Source organism: Equus caballus, chromosome 2 (genome assembly GCF_041296265.1).
Source record: "Equus caballus isolate H_3958 breed thoroughbred chromosome 2, TB-T2T, whole genome shotgun sequence".
In the NCBI taxonomy this organism is placed as follows: domain Eukaryota; kingdom Metazoa; phylum Chordata; class Mammalia; order Perissodactyla; family Equidae; genus Equus; species Equus caballus.
Genome location: NC_091685.1, coordinates 22,159,771 through 22,180,293, shown reverse-complemented (window position 1 = coordinate 22,180,293; position 20,523 = coordinate 22,159,771). Strand labels below are relative to the sequence as shown.

General features: G+C 39.0%; 1 protein-coding gene across 6 annotated transcripts in view; it reads right to left on the bottom strand.

The window, feature by feature from the left end:
- Positions 1-20,065, bottom strand: part of ZMYM6 (zinc finger MYM-type containing 6) — a 34,216-nt gene extending 14,151 nt beyond the window's left edge. For 2 of the 6 annotated variants that reach the window (XR_011431893.1, XM_023633727.2), the window contains exons 1-12: positions 19,706-19,812; positions 18,566-18,732; positions 11,549-11,633; positions 10,813-11,062; positions 7,628-7,802; positions 7,341-7,532; positions 5,223-5,373; positions 4,425-4,540; positions 3,343-3,600; positions 3,029-3,179; positions 2,280-2,452; positions 1,052-1,199 (exon numbers count right to left, since the gene is read on the bottom strand). Coding sequence is in view for 4 of the 6 variants with exons in the window: in XM_023633727.2 (XP_023489495.1) it covers positions 1,052-1,199; positions 2,280-2,452; positions 3,029-3,179; positions 3,343-3,600; positions 4,425-4,540; positions 5,223-5,373; positions 7,341-7,532; positions 7,628-7,802; positions 10,813-11,062; positions 11,549-11,633; positions 18,566-18,658 (1,792 nt within the window). In the remaining 2 variants the exon portion in view is untranslated. Of the gene's footprint in view, positions 1-1,051; positions 1,200-2,279; positions 2,453-3,028; positions 3,180-3,342; positions 3,601-4,424; positions 4,541-5,222; positions 5,374-7,340; positions 7,533-7,627; positions 7,803-10,812; positions 11,063-11,548; positions 11,634-18,565; positions 18,733-19,594; positions 19,813-19,870 lie in introns of those variants that run through there. The other 4 variants (XR_011431890.1, XM_070249301.1, XM_014737452.3 and 1 more) reach the window with 3 other exon arrangements.
- Between the last annotated feature and the right edge of the window lie 458 nt (positions 20,066-20,523).

Genomic DNA, 20,523 nt, shown 5'->3' with positions numbered 1-20,523 from the left:
CTACATAAAAGATCAGCTCCAGGCACATGTGATTAAGGTGATGATTAATACAACCGCAAAGGTTGGCAAGGGCCAGAAAGTGAGGAGCCAACACACGTGGATTCTGTCAATTCGGCAGCAATCCAGGCTTTGATCAGAGAAGAGAAGACTAAGTGCTTTTAATCTAACTCAGAGCAGTGCTACTTTGGGGAGCTACTTTAAGAATATGCCACATATCTGTCTATTCATCTGGATATTTTGACCACATTAGCTGTCCTACTTGCGAAATTATTTTATTCTTAGCCAGGAAAAAGCTACCTGTGAAGAAATGGTCTACTTTATTTTTTTCTGATATAATTAATGTGTTCGGTTTTTTTCCTTGGCTCTAAGCAAGCTCTGGATCAAATCTTACACCAGTCACAGCAACTATATTAACATACTTATATCTTCTCCCTTTGTTTGCCCTGATTTTCTATTTTTTTTTCATAGGTCTTGTTATTTTGTTTTGTTTTCAGATTTTATTTTCCCTTTTTCTCCCAAAGGCCCCCAGTACATAGTTGTGTATTTTTAGTTGTGGGTCCTTCTAGTTGTGGCATGTGGGATGCCACCTCAGCGTGGCCTGATGAGTGGTGTCATGTCCACGCCCAGGATTCGAACCGGCGAAACCCAGAGCCACCGAAGCAGAGCGCGCGAACTTCACCATTCAGCCACGGGGCCGGCCCCTGATTTTCTATTTTTACTTCTAGTTTATTAACTGAATAGCACGTATCCCTCAGTGTAAGTCACTTATGTACAGATAAATTCAATCAAAAGCACTTAAATCTAATTTTCCTATAAAATTGTGCTTACACATTTATTGAGTCCTTGGTGTGTCTGATTATGATAGCAAAAAGCATCAGGATTAATTTTCCCCCAAGGGCCATCTCTAAGGATTCTTACAGGAGGTTTTAAAGAAATCCATGCTATTTAAATTCAGTGAAGTTCTGTTTTTATTATATTATTTACAACTGTGTATGCTGATAGTATATCCTAGCACTGACATAAAGACCCCATTAGCCAAGTTTAATTTTACCTTTATTTTGTGGAAGACGGTCATTTGTAATTTGCCGGTGACAAAACTCCAAGACACAAAATAGGTTACAGAAATATTTGACATTTCCTTGCCATTTTATGGACTCACTTAGCTTACCCTGTCGTTTACAACCATCACATTTGGCCATCTGAGAAAGAAATGTAAGACCAGACAGGTTTCAACCCACGAAATAATGAAAAGATAACATTAATCTGAAGACCAGACGGCACTATGAAAATGGGATATATGATTCAGTTGAGACCACAAAATGTAAGATTCCTGCCTTAAAATACTGTGGTTAATTATTTGTTTCATATAGATGCCCTCAACTGAGAGAATACAAAAGTTGATCTTTTTTCAAAATTACTGATGAAGGAATATAAAATACATTCTATTTTTAAAAGGTTAAAAGGCAGCATACTGCAGTAGAAAGAATGGGCTTTGAAGTCACAGGACTTTGATTCATTCAAATATTTAATCAGGTATCCTTTGCATTAAGCACTATGATAGGTCCTGGTCATATAATTACAGAAAAGATATACCTCCTCCCCAACAAGATTATATTTTAGGGAGTAGGGAGACAAGTAAACAGGTCATTTCACTGCAGTGTTACAGGTGCTGTCTAGCTGTCATCTGTCAGCTTCTTCAGGGGGATGTTACTCAACCTCCCTGGACTTCATTCTTTTTCCTTATTTATAAATTGGCAATAATACCCCTACCTCTTGGGATTGTGGTGAGGATTAAATGAAATAACACCTATGATGCACCAGACATGTATCAGTGATTCAATTCATTGTTAGCCTTTCAAAAAAGTAGTTTTTTTAAAAAGGAGGTGGGTAGGGAGGTCAGTCATAATCATTTGACCTAGGAAGTGAGAACAAGGTCTGACTTCAAACTCTTCAGGGGAACTTTATGAATGAGAGAGCCACTGAACAGAACAGAACTATGAAAGGTTCTAACTCGAAAGAACACAAAGTTATAAATCAAGTCAATGCGCCTAATCAGAAAGCACAAAATAAACATATCCTCAAACAACAACAAAGTCTCCAAAAATTCGACACTCTTTATCTCAAAGATTTCACGTTTATCTTCAACTTAAGTTTGTTTTAGGGACCCATAATTTATTTTACCCAGTTCTAAACACCACACTTTACATACTTTGAACATACTTTAAATAGAAAATAACGTGTACTGACGTCAGAAAGTCAAAGAGGCATACGACATTTACCTGATAAAACAGAACCGTAAATTTGGACATGCAGTCTTCACAGCAAAACTCCTCTAACTTGCCCTCCAGTCGATTTTCCACCAAATTAGGAGACGTCTGTGAGCAATAACTGCACATCTTACAGTAGTTGCCCCACCGTTCGCCAAAGTCCCGGGCAGAGAGGAATTTGCAAACTGAGAGCCAGCAGGGAGGTAAGGAAGAAACATCAGATTCACATCAACTTGAAGGAGATAAAAGCGACTTTCTACAGTCTTAGATACCAACTTTAAGCTAATTTCCAAATACTTGACACAGTTATTTGCCTCTAGGTTTAAGGACAGTCTTTATATTCACAAAGCAAACTCATACCACTTTCCTCTAAATATTAGGCCATCTATATTCAGAAACATCAGAGGTATAAAAGTTTCTTAAGCCAGGAAGTAGCAATTGCTTGAGGACCCTCTTTACAAATGGGTGCAGAAACCAAAAGATCTCTGAAGTCATAGCTACACTTCTGAAGAGATTTACTATACTCTATGATAATATCATCGATCTCATTATGTTCTGAAAATTTTCTTTACTGAGATTATTGTAACATTTAAAAGGATAAACTGTAAAGTGAATTAAGTATAAACTCAATCAAAAAACCTCCAATTATACCTCATAAAGCAAAAAGGACTTGAAAATTAATTGTGGATTAACAGCCAACTCATCATGAATTACTTCATAACCACCACAGACTGTCGATAAAAGTGAACTTTTTTCTGTACCTTCACTACAGAATGGCTTATCCACCCCTGAAAATCGTACAGTCTCCTTGATAATTTTCTGCAGTTTACAGTAGTCACACATCGCCATAACTTTATTTTTCTTTTTGTAATCAGCAGAGCAAGTCTTGCCACAAAACAGAAACATTTTACCCTGCAGAGAAAGAACAGTCAGGAAAATCTAAACAGTTGCCGTACCTTAACGAATCCTTTTCCTTCTCATTTCAAAGCAAACGGAGTGATTGTCAAAGGTGAGAAAGACAAAAATGTTCCATTGGATAAGTTTATATACAATCCCTCTCATGATCTCTCTTTACCTTGTAGAAAAGAAGATCTGGTTTTGTGGCAAACAGATAGTTACAGTGCTGACACCTGAGTTTAACTGAATGGGTTAAAGCAGCTTGCTGGGGTTGGGCAGCAAGACGCTGGAGACCAGCTGCAGTGGAGCCGCTGAGGACAGAGGCGCCCCCTCCTCCTGCAGGCACGGCTGACCCGGAGGGCGGACTTACAACCACTCGGCCCTGAGACATGGGCACCACTGAAGGGTTTGTTCTTTTCGGCTTGTTGAATACATTCTGAACGAACACAAATAAGGCAAACGTTTTATCAATTAAGAAGTAACATGACTTGGTAACTTTCATTTTCTCTTAATAAATTAACTCCCCCACAAACATTTCTTTAAAATTTTATAAAGTAGTTCACAGAAGGAGTTTGAATGGCATACTTCCAGAATAGAAGGACTAGAATAGTCTGGAATAGAAGAACTCTGAAATGTAACATTAGAAGGTTGAGGACTGGAATGCAGGCATTCCAGACAAAGAGCTCCAGTATGTATCTTCAGTAAATGACAGCAGGTCTCTTTTCCCCAAGATACCCCTCCACCTGCCCCCTTATCTCTAACTAGCCTCTGATGGCTATTCAGAGCACAGGGGCCACCAGGAGACTCTTTCCTCCTGGTGCCAGAGACTCAGCATCAGGCATCTTTCCTCCCTGGAGGATGGCTAAACTCTACTCTGTGTATCACAGAGAGCAAGGAGAAAATGGGACAAGTAAGTAGAGGCTTACAAGTCCATGCCAGGAGTCATTACTTATCTGGCCCAGGATGAGAGGAAGGGACACATGAGCACACCACCATACCACCCATCCAACCATATCCTAGCTTCCAACCTTCGGAAGGAGAGAGAGCCAAGGGAGAAAGTAGGAGGGAAGAAAGCTCTGAGGCCCAGTACCTGGGCTCAGACACTCTGCAGAAATGACCTCTGGGACCATAGTTGAACAGAATTTTTTTCTTTCTAACTTAAGTTTAATCTTTTATAAGTATGGATCTTCAGCAGTTAACACTTTGCCATAGACCAATGCCTCAGAGAACTTAGGGGTAAAACACTACCTTCGCTCCTACCTGGAAAGCCACCACACAGCTGGAGCTGCAGAAGCTGTATATAGCTCCACTGGACATGGCAAGGTGATACTGAGGAATTGCTGAGGTTTTACAACTGTGACACAAAACCTGGACACCTTGGCAACAAAAAATAAGAACCAATGAATAAGTTACAGGTGAACAAATGATAGAAAAACATACTCGGAGAATAAAAAAGCAAATGCTTAGAAATACACAAAACAGAAATCAAGGAACTTTACAATAATCTGTAAAGCTAACTACAACTCACCGCAATTAAACCCCACTTATACAAATGCTAAATTGGAACTTACACGTGTTTTTTTCTGTCTTTTCACGTATGAAACCACAAACTAAATACCTCAACCAAGAAAATCTGTGAAAAACTATTCTCACTTAAAAATCAATTCTTTGAAACTAAATTAACTGGGGTCTTTATTTAACCATATAGATAAATTTAGTTTGTAACAAAATGAAATAAAAGCAGTTATACTCGGGACCGGCCCGGTGGCACAGCGGTTAAGTGCGCACGTTCCACTTCTCAGCAGCCCAGGGTTCGCTGGTTCGGATCCCAGGTGCGGACATGGCACTGCTTGGCAAAAGCCATGTTGTGGTAGGCGTCCCACATATAAAGTAGAGGAAGATGGGCATGGATGTTAGCTCAGGGCCAGTCTTCCTCAGCAAAAGCAGGAGGATTGACAGCAGATGTTACCTCAGGGTTAACCTTCCTCAAAAAAAAAAGCAGTTATACTCTTCTTCAATAGTTATTAAATCTACAAATGTATCAAATTTAAACATTACCTGAAGAAATAACTGTCTTAACTCTGTAAGCAGATAAGCAATTAATCGAGCAGAAAAGTTCTGTTTTTCCTGAGTCATTCGTAGTCTCAATCATTTCAGCTGAGGGCCTCAATGACTTCCCCAAGGCATATGGAGGAGTTTGGGCTGAATTCTATTAGGAAAATAAAATAACATTTAGATACCTAGTACAAGCACACGTATGTACATATTGTTTAAGAAAAGAAAAAAGAAAGCCACCCACACCCGCTGCCTTTAGTTGAAATATTTGAGCATGACAATGAGGCCACACTAAGTATGGACTTTTCTGAAAGTCGGGATGTGGGAAAAATAAGTTCTTTCAGACAGTAATAATATGTAAACTGAAGAAAATTAGTAACTACTCAGAAATATTAGCAACAACAAAACACATTAAAAGTATGAATTAGGTAGTCATAACAGACTTTTCTCATCACAAATAATCAGAGAAGACCAGGTAATCCACGAACCCAAAGCCCATCCTCAACACAGAACTGGACATCAATCGAGGAGAGAGCTACCACCTTTAAGGTTACTTAACTAGTGAGACTCTTGAGCGGGAGGAGACAGAAATGATGTTTAATTATTTTAGGAGATCCTACAGAACTACTTGTTTTTCAAGCTGCGTTTCATAATAAAATCTGCCTGATAAAATTGTAAGTTTATTCATGTTTTGAGAAATAATAATAATGGCTACCATCTAAATGAATCACCAATATTATTACTTATTGAGTGCTTACCATGAGCCAGGCCCCATAATAAGCAATTTATATTTACTGTATCATAGAATCCTTTCAACAACATAGTGAGACACTTTAAAAAATTATATTAACAAAAAGTTTAAATTAACTTTAATTAAATTAACAAAAAAGTAGGAGATAAAACTTATTTCCCCTGACTTCAAAGTCCAGCCTCCTAAACACTACACTAGCCTGTCACTAACACAATATAAGATCTCTAATAAGAAATTATATGGGGAAGTAGACGGTACAAAAATATAAACTGTGAAGTTTCACTACATAATCTTCCTAGTAAAAGAGGAATATCATTGGGGCCGGCCCCGTGGCCGAGTGGTTAAGTTCGTGAGCTCTGCTGCAGGCGGCCCAGTGTTTCGTTGGTTCGAATCCTGGGTGCGGACATGGCACTGCTCATCAAACCACGCTGAGGCAGCGTCCCACATGCCACAACTAGAAGGACCCACAACGAAGAATATACAACTATGTACTGGGGAGCTTTGGGGAGAAAAAGGAAAAAAATAAAATCTTAAAAAAAAAAAAGAGGAATATCATTTACGCAGTTGATAGGGTACAACACCAGGAACAAAATTAGGACTGGAACTGATTTTTGGATCATATGTATATAAATACCATGGACTCTATTCCTGTGAAAGTAGAAGCCAGACTGCCAAAAGTGGCAATTCCTAGAAAAGAGATACTTTTCAAAGACGAATGTCCGTTACCAACTGCTCAGCGGAATTAAAAATAAATCAAACTTGCTAACTGAAAAAAATTTTTAATCATCATTTATGTACATCCTCTTTTAAAAAAATAACTTTTTAAAGACTCCAAATCATTCTGCAATAAATTGACACAAATTGATATATTTAGTAACCAAATGAATCCATTATTCATTACAATAAATAAAAATTAGCTAAAGTATCCTAATAAAGCAGTGTTGCCAAAATAATTACAATTCATTCCAAAACATATTTAAAAAATAGATTTTCTAAAAGGAAAAAGATATACTTTAGATTTGCTGACTTTATCATCTTTTAACTCTTGGTCATAGTTTATTTATAATAAAATGAGGTTTCATTCACTATCAATATATGACAAAATATTTCAGACTCATAGCATCATGCAATTACATTTGCGAATTCTTAGCCACGAAGGAAATCTTAAAAAATAATCTAGTTCACCAGTATTATCTCACTACCACAATCAAGCCTTACAGTATCAAAATCTACCCCATTTTTCTGGAGGGGAAATCACACACCAGGATCAAGTGATGAGAAGAGCTCACTCTTTTATTTTCCATTTCACCGCTGTGAGGCCGTCTCAGAAGGGGTGAGCTTAACAATATGCAACGGACATATATTCCTACCTGCTTATATGCTATGACACTGGTCGAACTAAAAACCTTCTGGGACTGGCAAGGACCACAGCTACTATAGCAATAGCTCCCACAGTTCTCACAGCAGTTCATGGTGAGGTTGTTGGTAGAGTGAAATTTTGAGAAGCAGGCATCGCTACAAAGACCATGTACCACATTTTGATATTTAACTTCAAATCGAATCTAGGAAAAAACACATGCACAGACACAATAAGCAGAGCCAGTTAAAAATCTCTGATCTTTGAGCAGAATCCCAATAAAGGCAAAATGTGACTTACGTCAGCATTCTTCTGACACATACTACACTTAGTTGAGACGCTATTGGTATATATGGTCACAACAGGTTTTTTCTTTAGCTCGTAAGAAGAAAGGCATGATTGGCTGCAGAAATCTTTGCTAGGAGAGGAACTTTCAAATTGTGTTGTGATCACATCCTTTGGATTTAAAATGTCTCTAAAAGGAAATAACAGCAGAAAAATGAAATGTGTTGTTCGTAATTATAATTTCTTCCTCCCTGTGAGCTAAAATAACCACATTTACTAAGGGCAGCTACTGTACAGTAGAAAATGGCTGGTCCTGGAAGAGGCACCTGGAAAACTGGGTCTGAGGATTTCTTCTGTGACTCATCAGCTGAGTGACAATGAGTGACAGAATCAGTGTCTCGATTTCTTCATATATAAAATGGGGTTTTAATACCTAATTTATGTCTTGGGGAGAATTATATTAAAACAGATGCTCATGACAAAAACAGTGAGGCTTCCAGCTCTAGCCCAGTTTCATCCACTGGAGCCAATGGAACAAGAGGCCATCCCACGACCCCAGACCAGAAAACACTTGACCTCTTACTAGCCACTAGCTGGCAAAAGCAGAAACGTGACTGAAACAAGGAATGACATTTTTTTTTTTAATTTAAATGCAAGATTTGGGAAACAGATGAACCACCAAGGATTAATATAAAAAAATTACCGTGATATATAAAACCTAACTATAACTGAAAAGATCAAAGAAACTGATGACGAAAGGGCTATTCAGCCTTGGTAGCAGAGGACAGATGGAAACAAGGAGACAGAAAGAACACAGATAACTGAGTCGTTCTGCGAGATTCCTAGAGTCATTTTGTAAGAGCTCATTGTTGCAACAAGCACTGACGGTAAAAATAGAGGCTAAAGCTTTGCCACTCTTCTGACAAGTGAAAAAACTGAAGGAAATGGTCACTAATTAGTAACACTAGTGTAGGCCACACAGTAAAGAATAATAACGGCAATAACATTATATACTATGATAATGTGTACTGACTAATGACTATGTGCCAGGTATTGTTCTCTTTACTCGAATTATCCAATTAAACTATCACAAAAACTCTATGAGGTATGTAGTATTATAATTGCCATTTTACAGATGAGGAGACCAAATGAGAAGGTTAAGCAGCTTGCCAAAGTCATACAGCTGGTAAGCAGTGAAGCCAGAACACAAATGCAGGCAGTCTGATTCTGCAGTCCCTGGAGGCATTCGCTCCACCATTCTGCCTCCCATCCTGTACCTTTATTACACACAACTGTTACACGGTAAACTATGAAAGAATAATAACAATGAAGTACTTTAATTTTCTAAAACTCACCTAACCTTAAAAATATGACAATGAATCTTGGAAACCAAGGGGATATGCTTACACACAGAGGACATATTAATTTTGAAATGTGATCTTTTTCTACTAAAAACACAGCAATAAAGAATTTTCCCTAATAATGTGAATCTGCCAATGGCATAATGTAATAATGTATATATAAATAAACCAAAGAGAAAGACTTTTCAATGAAAATCTGTGCACATAAACGCATTCTAAATCTTACACATCCAAACGAATGTTACGCCCTAACGTTTATCTTAGAAAGACCATCTCTCTTCCCACAATATGGCTCAAACATTTTTTCTAATTTCTCTTTTAAATTATAAGAACTCTAAGAACAACTTTTTAGCTTTATAGTCAAAGATCATGTTTAACAGTATGACTCAGTTTAACCACCTACAATAGTCAGCTGATAAGGCATCAAGGAACTTTTGGCAACTTGCGAAAATCAAACCCATGCTGAAAAGATAGATTTGTCACCTAACTGAGTCTAAAGGAATGTTTCATAGGCTCTGAAGGTGATGCCAAACCAAGAGATCAAAACATTTTTTGAATAAGAGCAGCACTGTGGAAAAAGCCCCTGACAAGAGTGACTATTTTTAAGAGAATAATATGCATTTGGATGTATAAGTTGTACTATGTTCTTTAAAACTTAATTCATTTTCTTCTGATATTTGCTATGTTGAAAGAGAATATCTAAAAACAGAAAACTAAATTTATTCTTCCAGATCAGTTTCATGAGAATGCCATAAAAGACTTAAAGTAAGGTATCAGAAGGGCGTTTTCAAACAAAACTAAATTTGAATATATAAGTAAAATATTTTAAAATTTCTCTTTTAGTTGGAGATTTCCATTTTAACAGGATCTATTTTTAGATACCTAAGGCCGACACACCAAGCAGATAAAGAAACTGTCATATATCTCAGACAAAATATGGGCCTATAAATGATATGTTAAGTATAAATAATAATATTAATCTTATTATTAAAAATAATAGGATCCCACTTATTAAACATATGCTATGTGCTAGACCTTGGGCTAACATGGTCTCATTAAAACATAAGGAAGCAGATACTATTTATCAAGGAAGAAACTGAGCATTAGAAAAGCTTAAATATCCAGCCCAGGGTCATATAGCTAATAAGTGATACAGCCATGATCTAAAACCAAGCTCTTACCTTTTCTTGGTCTACACTAGTGACTACTGACAACCCACTGTATTCCTAGAATTACACTGCCACAGGAAGAGGCCAAACATGCCAAATTCTTCAAACGGACTAAGGTAGAGAAAGACGCTTACGTGACTTGGTTGCTATTTCTCCCTCTCTCTGCATCTACGCATTATTGTAAAGCAACAATGATCCCCAACAAAAGCTCACAAGGACTTTTTTTAGAAATAAACACATTATCTGTATGGCCATTTATAGTTTTTACTTTCTAAAGACTTAAATAAATTTCATATACTATTATAAGAGTGAAATTATTTTATTCTATACTTCAATAACTTTCAAGATAGTGAATAATTTTGAGTGGGTGCCGTCTACAATTACAGGATATATGAGTGGTCCGACAACTCCCACAAACGGTTTGTTACTTTTTTCCATAGTCAAATTTACATTGAAAGAGACAGGAAAACTGGTTTAGGCAGGTCATTTAACACCAAGTCACTTATTTAATGTTATGAAACCTTAGAATTTGCAAATTTCTCAATCAGCTAAAAAGCTATGTCCGTAGAAATGTGCTAAAGAGATTTAAAGTAGCAATAGCATGTTTGAGCTGAACTATATACACACTAAAAAAGTAAAGGAGAAAGGGATGTAATGAAGAATTGTGTACTTGGAGCAGTTTGTGCAGGTTTTCTTGGGAGGAGGGGCTGGGCAGGCCGATGAGGAATATCCCGTGATACACCGCGTGGAGCAGAAGAGCTGAGTAGATCCCGTCTTATGATAAGCAGTTTGCCCCCTATAGAGCATTTTTTTACAGCCAGAACAGAAAACCTGAATAGCTACAGCTGGAACTGAAGGAAGCAATATATTTGGGCCAGGTGATGCAACAGAAAACTGAAAGCCTGGGGTCAACTGCTGGGCTATGAAAAAAAAATAAGAAAAAAACAGTTTTAGTATCAACACGAACACATATACATTCTCTGTTTTTTAAGACAAACTCTCTCAGTCTTGAAATCCAAGGTTAATGAGGCAAGGAGCACTCCAGAACAGGGGGTTTCAAACTTTTTTAACCATGACCCACAGTAAAATTACATTTCACATTATAACCCAGGACACACACACGTTTGCGTTTGTGTTTGTGTGTGTGTGTCTATACATAAAATTTAATAACTGAAACAGCAGTTTCATGAAATAGGTTTCCTTACTACATGCATCACATTCTGATATAATCCCACTCTATTCCGCTTTTTTTAAAAATGCTGGCCAAGACCAGCTCCCCAGGTAGAACAGCACTGCTTTATCTAAAGGAGAAAAAGACTTACATGAGGAGGCGCTTTCCCTCAATTCTACTAGTCAGACCATATCAAATATTCATCATAATTAATTTAAACAGTTCTATTTCTCACCAAGAGGACTGTCATTGACTGAAAACACAGCAGTAATTTTCAGTTCACTTTCTTGAGTTTTTGGCATTGGGGCATGTCCATATTCCTTAAAGGAAAAAAAAAGAGAGAGAGAAAGAAATGAATCAGGGTTGGTATCTAAATAAACTAGAAATTCGAGCAAAAAATAATCGTCGTATTCATCTCTTCTACATTCTAATAGTAATCACCCTCACAAATACTGCAAAAGTCTAAATTTACAAATTATTAGATTAGATTTAATCTTTACCAAAAGGATCTTTCAAAGTTGGAAAATCTTTTATAATGGTTATATCTACTTTTCAAATGTAATCTTCATATTCTGGATTCACAACTATTTCAATGCTCAGTACTACCCTTTTTTTAGGCTGTGTTTGTAACGGAGCAAGAAATGACATTAAATCTGAATAATTCAGAGTTTAGATCAAATTAGCAATTTTAGCCAACAGATTTACAAGCTGTCATATCCATTAATGGCAGAAAAGACCTGAGTTTTAATGCAATTACATTACTGCTCGTTGCACATAAAATCATCATAGCCTAAATCAGATTTATCCTTAATATATTCCTTAAAATGCTTTAAAATAAAATGTAATCATGAAACAAAATTTTAAAAATACACATGCCTATTTTGAAAAAGACTGTCCTTTATTCTGAGATCACAACCATCCCACATTTTTTGTGTGTGGTGTTAAAACAGTCTTACATATTTCAATAAAAAAATTTTTTAAATATTACTTTTCTGAAGCAATGGTGATAATAATCAGTAGTATTTTTAACCTTCCTCTACTTGGCAAAATAAATGACTGATATGTCAGTTGCCAAAGTTACTTTTGAAATTTTTTTTGACTATTAAATGCCAAAGACTATTAAATGCATGAATTTAGCTCTTTCCGTGACGTGTGTTATGGCACCAAATGAGCTGCTACCTATAAGGTAGGAACTATTCTACCTTCTTTATAGACGAGGCCATGAAGCTTAGAGATGTTCAGCAATTTGTCCAAGGTCACAGAGACACTAAGTGCACAGATGGGAATCAAACCCAAGTCTCTCATATAAGAAAATTACCATAATGAATTCAAACCCCACCCGGCCCCAGTTGGAATTAAGTCCCCCTGTTGTGGTCTCTCCCATCTCCTTTTACTCATGGCACCTGTCATAAGACACCATTTCATATTTATTTGGGTGATAATTTGTTGACTGTCTAACACCCCTCTTCCTCCCACACTAGACTGAACGGATCACGTCCACTATGGACAGGGACCATATCTGTTTTTCCACCTCTGTACCTTCAATGCCCAGCACAGTCAACATAAGACAACAGAGAGGACTATGGGTCCTGACAGCAGACAGAAACAGATGAGATCTTGGCTCAAAGAAGTTACTTAATCATTCTTGATTTCAACCTCCTTATTTATAAAATAAAGATATTATCTAACCAACCCACAGGGCTGTTATGGGGGCTAAATGATTTAATACAAATAAAGTATATGACATGATGCCTTATAGTTAGCTGACAGTTACACACAAAAATGCTAGCTCTTATTATTATTTTCATAATTATGGCATTTAATAAATATTTGTTGAATGAAAGAAACCAAGCCCACTCAATCCAAAGTGGATGTTCTTAAACATTATACTTAAATAAGAATATTTATTTATTGGCACTTGCAAAAAGAGGAAGAAGTTAAAAGAACCTCCTTCAGCTCACCAAAAAGAACGCTTACGGTTCAATAAAAAACTACTTTCCTCATCAACTCAATCTCTCGTATTTCTCTAATATGCCCGTTACACTTCCCTATCCCTTTCACTTCACAAAGTAACTGTTCCAAACTTCATTACTGGTAAGTCCCAACCCCACATATTTCCTGCAGAGCGATGTTTCAATTTCACAGAGAAAAAAGAAGTAACTAAGTTATAACTCCCTCAACATCCTGATTCCCCCTCCACCAGGCCCATGAATTGGTCAGCAAACTCTTCTCCTATCTTACAGGAAAAGGCAACCTTTTTAGCCATTGCTAAAAGAGTGCTTGCTTTGGGGATCTCTTTCCCTCTCCCTTCTTTCAGCATTCCACATCATCTTTGTGTATCTTCAGCCTCTCCACCTCCATATTTGTTTCTTCCCCTCAGCTGATAAGGAACCTATTCCCTGAGGAACTACTGCCCTCTCTTCTCTCTCCTTTTACAACCAGAGAAAAGTACAGTCAGGCACCGCATAACAACATTTCAGTCAACAACGGACCACACATATGACGGTGGTCCCATAAGATGAGTACCATGTAGCCTAGGTGCGTAGTTGGCTATACCATCCAGGTTTGTGTAGGTACGCTCTATGATGTTCGCACAACAATGAAATCGCCTGACGCATTTCTCAGAACGTGTCCCCATCATTAAGCAACGCATGACTGGACTCCATTCTTTCTCTACTTCTTCACTTTGATTCCCTCCTGAACCCAACGTTTTCAGGCTACTGCTTCAACTAAAACTGTTTTAGGATAACTAATCATCTCACAATTGCCTAACCCAAAAACACGTAGGTTTTGTCTTAGATGGCTTCTCAGATACATCTGACACTGGCAAGGATTCCATTCATTGTCTTCTGGTTGTCTTACTAAAATTCGTTACTATGCCTTAGTATCCTTCATTGATCTTCTTATACTCACCCCTAAAGTCAATGGTTCCCAAATTCAGTGGCATCAGAAGCCCCTAGTGGTCTTGTTAAGACACAGATTGCTGGGCTTCAGCCCCAGAGCTTCCTATTCAGTAGGTCTGGGGCAGGACCCAAGAATATACATTTCTAACAAGTTTCCAGGTAATGCTGAGGCTAATGGTTGGGGATAGTTTGAAGCCACTTTGAAGATCTAAATTAATCCAGTTCCCAGCTCTCTATGCTGAGCTTTACTCTCCTCTCTCTACTCTTGTTCCCTGAACAATTTCATCCACATTCATAACTTCAATTATCACCTATATAGGGTTACCACATTTAGCAAATAAAAATATAAAACACTCAGTTAAATGTGAATTTCAGGGAAATAACAAATAATTTTTAATATAAGTATGTCCCAAATATTGCATGCAACATACTTATATTAAAAATCATTTTTTATTTGATAGTCAAATTTAACCAGGCATTCTATATTTTATCTGGCAACACTACATCTACAGGCAAATTAACTTTCTAATCTCTAAATACCTCATCCATATGTGGAAATGCCGCCCAGTGCAAATCACCACTTGAATGTCCCATTAGCCCCTTAAACACAACAGATCCAAAACTACACTTATTACTTACCCCCAAATCCTGTTCCTAGCCCCTCACTAAATGACATTATCAAAAACTCAACTTCCTGAGGCCAGAAACTTGTCAGTATTCCTGGCCTCTTCCTTGACCCTCATACCCTTAGAGATATGCTATCTCTAAGTGTGATCAATTCTGCCTAAATATCTTCAATCTATTCTCTCCTCTCACTTTGTTGTTGAAATACTCAACCACTGAACATACCACATTCTCCCACCTCTCCATAACTGGGCACGTGCCGGTTACTCTGCCTGAAAGTCCTAATGGTTCTAACTCAAGCGCTACTCGCCCTGTGAAGCCTTCCTCTCCTCTCCAGACAGACTCACGGGCTCCTTCCCCTACGCTCCCCATGCCCTTACAGAATTTTTTTTATTATAGTAATTACCCAATACTGTGATTCCGCATCTGCAAGGCGTGGCACAAAGCAACAGGAAGAATACAAGTTTGAAGCCAGCCAAAACGAAATTCCTCCTCTAGCTCTGATGCTTCCTTTGAGTTTGGTAAGTTACTTATCCCCTCCTTGCCTCGTTCCATCATTTGGAAAATGGGGTAAAGACACTTCCCTCATATGGTTGTAGAGTTTAAATGGGAACGCATAAGACATGCTTAGCATAGATCCCGGTGAGATGCAGTCACTCAACAGATAATTACCTCTGTCATTCCCATACCTCTCCTCCCCCTTACACTATCAATTCCCTCCAGAGCAGAGGCCCCATCTCTCCATCTTTGTAGCTCTTCTGAAAACAAAATAACTAACACAACTTAGCCTGTGGTATCCCAGTTAAGGGTTTGGGCTCTAGAACCAGACTGCCTGAGTTCAAAACCTGGCTCAACCAATTACCAGTTGTGTAACCTTGAACACGTTACTAACTGTGTCTTAGCTTCCTCATGTGTAAAGTGGGAATGGTAACAGTACTTAACTCCCAGGGTTGTGAGCATCAAAGGGATTAATATATGCCAACTGCTTACAGCAATGTTCAACAAGTGCCATGGCTTTATAGTAAGCAGGAATCGAAACTCACTGAATGAATGAATGAGAGCTCAACTCTAACTTTAACAACCAGAACAGATTCTTAGTATATCAGAAAACATTAAACCTTTCTGATTTCTTATTTTTCAATATTCAAATGCAGCATGGAAGTTGGCTCACACTATTTGTTCACTTGGCTTTTCTATCACAGCTCACATTGTCTATCACGACAAAGTATAGCCTATTCACCTTGAACAGCATTAATATGAACCAAAGAGAACTGAGCAGGTCCCCATGCACTTAGATTTACAATGTAAGCTGTTAGTGGGATTTCCATTATCATGATTTTTATGTTCAGAAAGAACGCTCAATTAACGGACAGCACAATATCGGTTACATTTATATACCACTGGCAAGACATAACAAAAGAAACATTGGCTCTAGAATCTTAAAAAACTGGTTTTGTATCCCAGCTCCAGCCGTGGGACCCTGGTAAAGTCACTTATTCCTTCGGGCTCTGCTTCCTCACCTGTAAAGACAGGCTCTTTTATTTCAATTACTGAGTGTGTACTTTGTGCCAGTCACTGTGCTAGGAATTGGGGATTCAGCTCAAATAAGACCAGCTTCTCTATGAAAACAAAACTCACTGACTTGCAGATGCCACAATAAAAGTGAAAGCCATACAATAAGACAACAGTTCATTCTATCCCTGAGTGACAGACAGTTAAACCGTATCTTAAAAGAGGAGAAAACTTTTGCCATGCTACCTAGTTTAGGATATCGGAGGCAGAAGAAATGGCATGTGCAAAGGCAAAGAAACAAAACTCAACAGAATATACCTTGGAGTGAAATGCAGACTGTGGGCAGGAGCACAAGTTAGAAAAGGTGGGAAGGAGGAGCGAGGAGACTGAAGAGGGAAAAGGAGGCCTAAACATGGATAGTTTGGATGTCTCGCTAAGAAGTTTGTTTTATCACATGAGGAGACAGAGACTTTAAAGGGAGTAACGTCATCAGATCTCTAAGGAGTACAACGGCATCACCACACAGTGTTTTGACGGGATTGTGACTGAAGGAAAGAAGATGGGTAGGAAATTGTTATGAAAGTCCAAATGAGAAATAATGAAATAGAGAGGAAAAGGAAGAAAGAGTCAAAAAATACTTAAAAGGTAGACTCCACAAGACTTGGGGAACAAATGGTTACTTTTGGTAAAGGAAGAGGAAGAATTTATCATCTGGAGGGAAAATAAGTGTCATGGATGCCACCACCCCCCACCCCACGGACACCACTCTGATCAGAACCCTTCTCAGCACAGCACTCTAGGAAGGCCTGGAGTTGAGTGAGACCAAACCTATTAGGCATCTCCGTCCTGGAATCACACTGCCTTTAAGGTGGTACGCGAAATAAAATATTACCATTATTATTTATTATTTTGTTGTTTATATTATTACTTACATTTTTAATATTACACTTTGCTTATGCAATAAATCCAATAACTACAGAGTATAAACCAAAAGAACTGTCCAAAAAGAAAAAAATCATTTTTTGCCAAAACAATTAACTAGTCTTTCCACACTGATCTCCACCAATTTCCAATCTGGGTCCCTAAAGGGTAGCCAGATGATCTTCCCAAACATGTTTATCTTACTCTCTCACTTAAAATCCTACAAGGGCTTCCCACTACTCTCAGGATAAAGACTGAAACTCATAACAAGGTCCACAAGGTCCTGCATTCTGGCCTCATACTACCTACAGAGCCTCATCCTAGAAGCAGGATAGCACAGACTCTGAAGTCTGACTACCCAGATTTGAATCCAGTCTTTGCCCCTCACGAGCGGTGATCTGTGTAAACTGCTTGACCTCTTTGTACTTTGGTTTCTTCATCTGTAAAATGGGGATAACAATATGGTTGTGTCAATGGTGCCCGGCACAATCCAAGCACATGTAAGTATTAATAAGTTAATATTTATAAAGTCACATGTTATTATGATATGCACTACATATTGATACATTAATACCATCTATTCGTATTGCTGTTACGATCATCATTATCATCAGCATCACTGTTTTCATAACTTTTCTGTTCCAGGCCCCATGGTCTTGCAGTTCTTCAAAAGAACTATGCATCTTTCCAACTCGGGGCTTTCCTCTATGCAGGTCCCTCTGTGGAAGCCTCACAGTGCCTTTATTCTTCAACATTCAGCTTACAAATCCTTTCCTCCAAGAAGCCTTCCCTACCAGCCTCTGTCCCCAACCAAAACAAGGTCAGATCCCCCATTTTAGGCTTTTCTTCCAGAGCACTTGTCATAATTTGTAATTATATTTATTATTTGATCAATTACTTGTGTAATGTCTATCTCCCCCACTAACCTATAAGCTCTATGAGGGAAGGGACTAAACTTACTTTGCTCACTCCTGGATCCCCTGGCATAGAGTAGATCACAAATACTTACAGAATAAAAGGAAACTACTGTCAGATACAAGAGAATTAAAAAAAAAAGTACCGAATATCGGAAAATGCTAATACATATTATTTTCTTTTTACAAAATAAATATCATATAGTTACTAAGATCTTTTTTCATTTAGAGTAGAAAAACTGATTTACTCATCTAACGGGGAAAAAACCTGTTTGAGTTTTTTTAACTTACAAGCCAGAAACCGCCTAACTAAAACGTGAATTCACCAGACAGAAAAGAAGGAATAAAAAATGTTTAAGAACAAAATAAAATGCTTACTTGAGCATTGTCAGGTTCTTCTTTAATTTTGTCCAGAAGCCCCTGTTGTGGTGCCATTGCTTTCCCACATTCACCATCCAAAGGCTCTTTCATTCTAATTTTTTATGTAAAAAAATTCCCCAGTCTAAAACTAATAGATTTCGTCTTGGTAATGGACAGGTAGACACCTAAAACACAACATAAAGGATTGGTACTCAGGTTTATTCTTTTTTTTTTTTTCTTCATGTTCATCTACATTAAAAGCTTTGTGTTGAGCACAAGGCTTTAGGGTTGAGCATCTGAAAAACAACTCTCCTGGGGCCACGACTAACTCTATTCTCCTTTCTTCCCGCCTTCTGCTCCTTTAGTTGCTATCTTCACATAAGAAAAGCCTTTTTGCAATAGCTCCCACTTCCCTATTATCTTTAAAGATGAGTACTCTGGTCTGCTGTATTTTATAAGGTTACAGAGGGAATTAGACCAGCAGACCAAAACGTGGGAGGAAGTTACCAAGCTCTAAGAGAAAAAGCCTCAGAAATTCTGTTTCGGATTCCATGAGAATTAACACTTGGAGGCCCGCTTCATCTTTTCTTTCTCAAATCGGGGCACATCAAGCTCCCCACCCCCAACTCTAGCTCAGTCTTTACTGGAGACCTCCATAAGGGCCCCATTTCTTGGCCTAACGATAGATCAGAGCTCCAGATGCCATCACAAGTGACCAAGAGGTACACCCTCACTTAAAGTGGACCGCCTGCACCTTTTAGGGTCTCCATGGGGGGCATGCCCAGGAATAAGCCCCGCTGAGCTCTGCCTCACAATTGCCTTCCTGTAAACAAGAAACTCTATTAGCCATTCAGCAAACTTCCCTTCCCCTAAGAGTAAATGTAGCAAACAGGCCGTAGTAAACTTGCAGCAAAAAGGAAGCTCCCCAAAGTTGTCTTTATCCAAAGTCAAGCCAGGCATGGAAAGAGGCCGCGGGTTTAAAAGCCCGTGCGGAAAAGAGAGAACTTCTGAGCATTTGCACTGTTCTAACAATCTATGGGCGCTCACCCCTCCTTCGAGTATCGTACTCGCTCCGAAAGTCTCGTCCCCACCAATAATTCCCACGCCCGTCACAGAGCACAAACGCGGCAACGCTGCATGGGATGGAGAGAACGCAACCTGCAAACGCCTGTCAGCGCGTCCCTGCGGCGAGACCCGCACCTCAGCAGCGGCTCAGCCCGCCCGGCGCCGCCCCCGCCCGGCGCCCGCCTAGTCACGTGGCGCCCGCCGCCCCGCCCCGAGCAGCCCCGCGCAGCCCCTGCCGCAGCCGCCCGCCGCGCTCACCCTCTGCCCGGTCCCGGCGCCGCGGAGCACCAGGCAGGGCAGCGGCAACAGGACCCAAGGCCCCGCGCCGGGAGCAGGATTTTCGTTTCCTACTGGAATTCCGCCTAATCTATCCCAACGCAACACCCGGCCCACTGCGCGTGCGCAGCCCTGGTCTCCGCCCTCCTTTCCCATCATGCTCCGGACCTGAGCGGAGTGGATTTTCCCAGCATGCATCTCTCCTCAGTTATGGTTGATTTCTTTTTTAAAAAAATTGAGATCACATTAGTTTATAACATTGTATAAATTTCAAGTGTACATCATTGTATTTTGACTTCTGTATAGACTACATCGTGTTCACCACCAAAAATCCACTTTCCATCCCTCTTACAAATGTCCCCCTTTACCCCTTTCGCCCTCCCCCACCCCCCCTTCCCCTCTGGTAACCACATGGTCGGTTTCTTAAAGAGACAGAGACCCAATTGTAAAAAGGTAAAGGAAGGGGTTTGGGGGAGGATGTTAAGGACATTAGATGGTGCTGTAAATGCTTGCACCATTCTTTAATCCCCATTTCCACAAAGGTGGCCTGCTAAAAGAAAATAATGATAAATGATACCTGACATTTGTTAAGCCAAGTGCTTGCTGAGCATTTGACATACGTCATTCCACTTAGT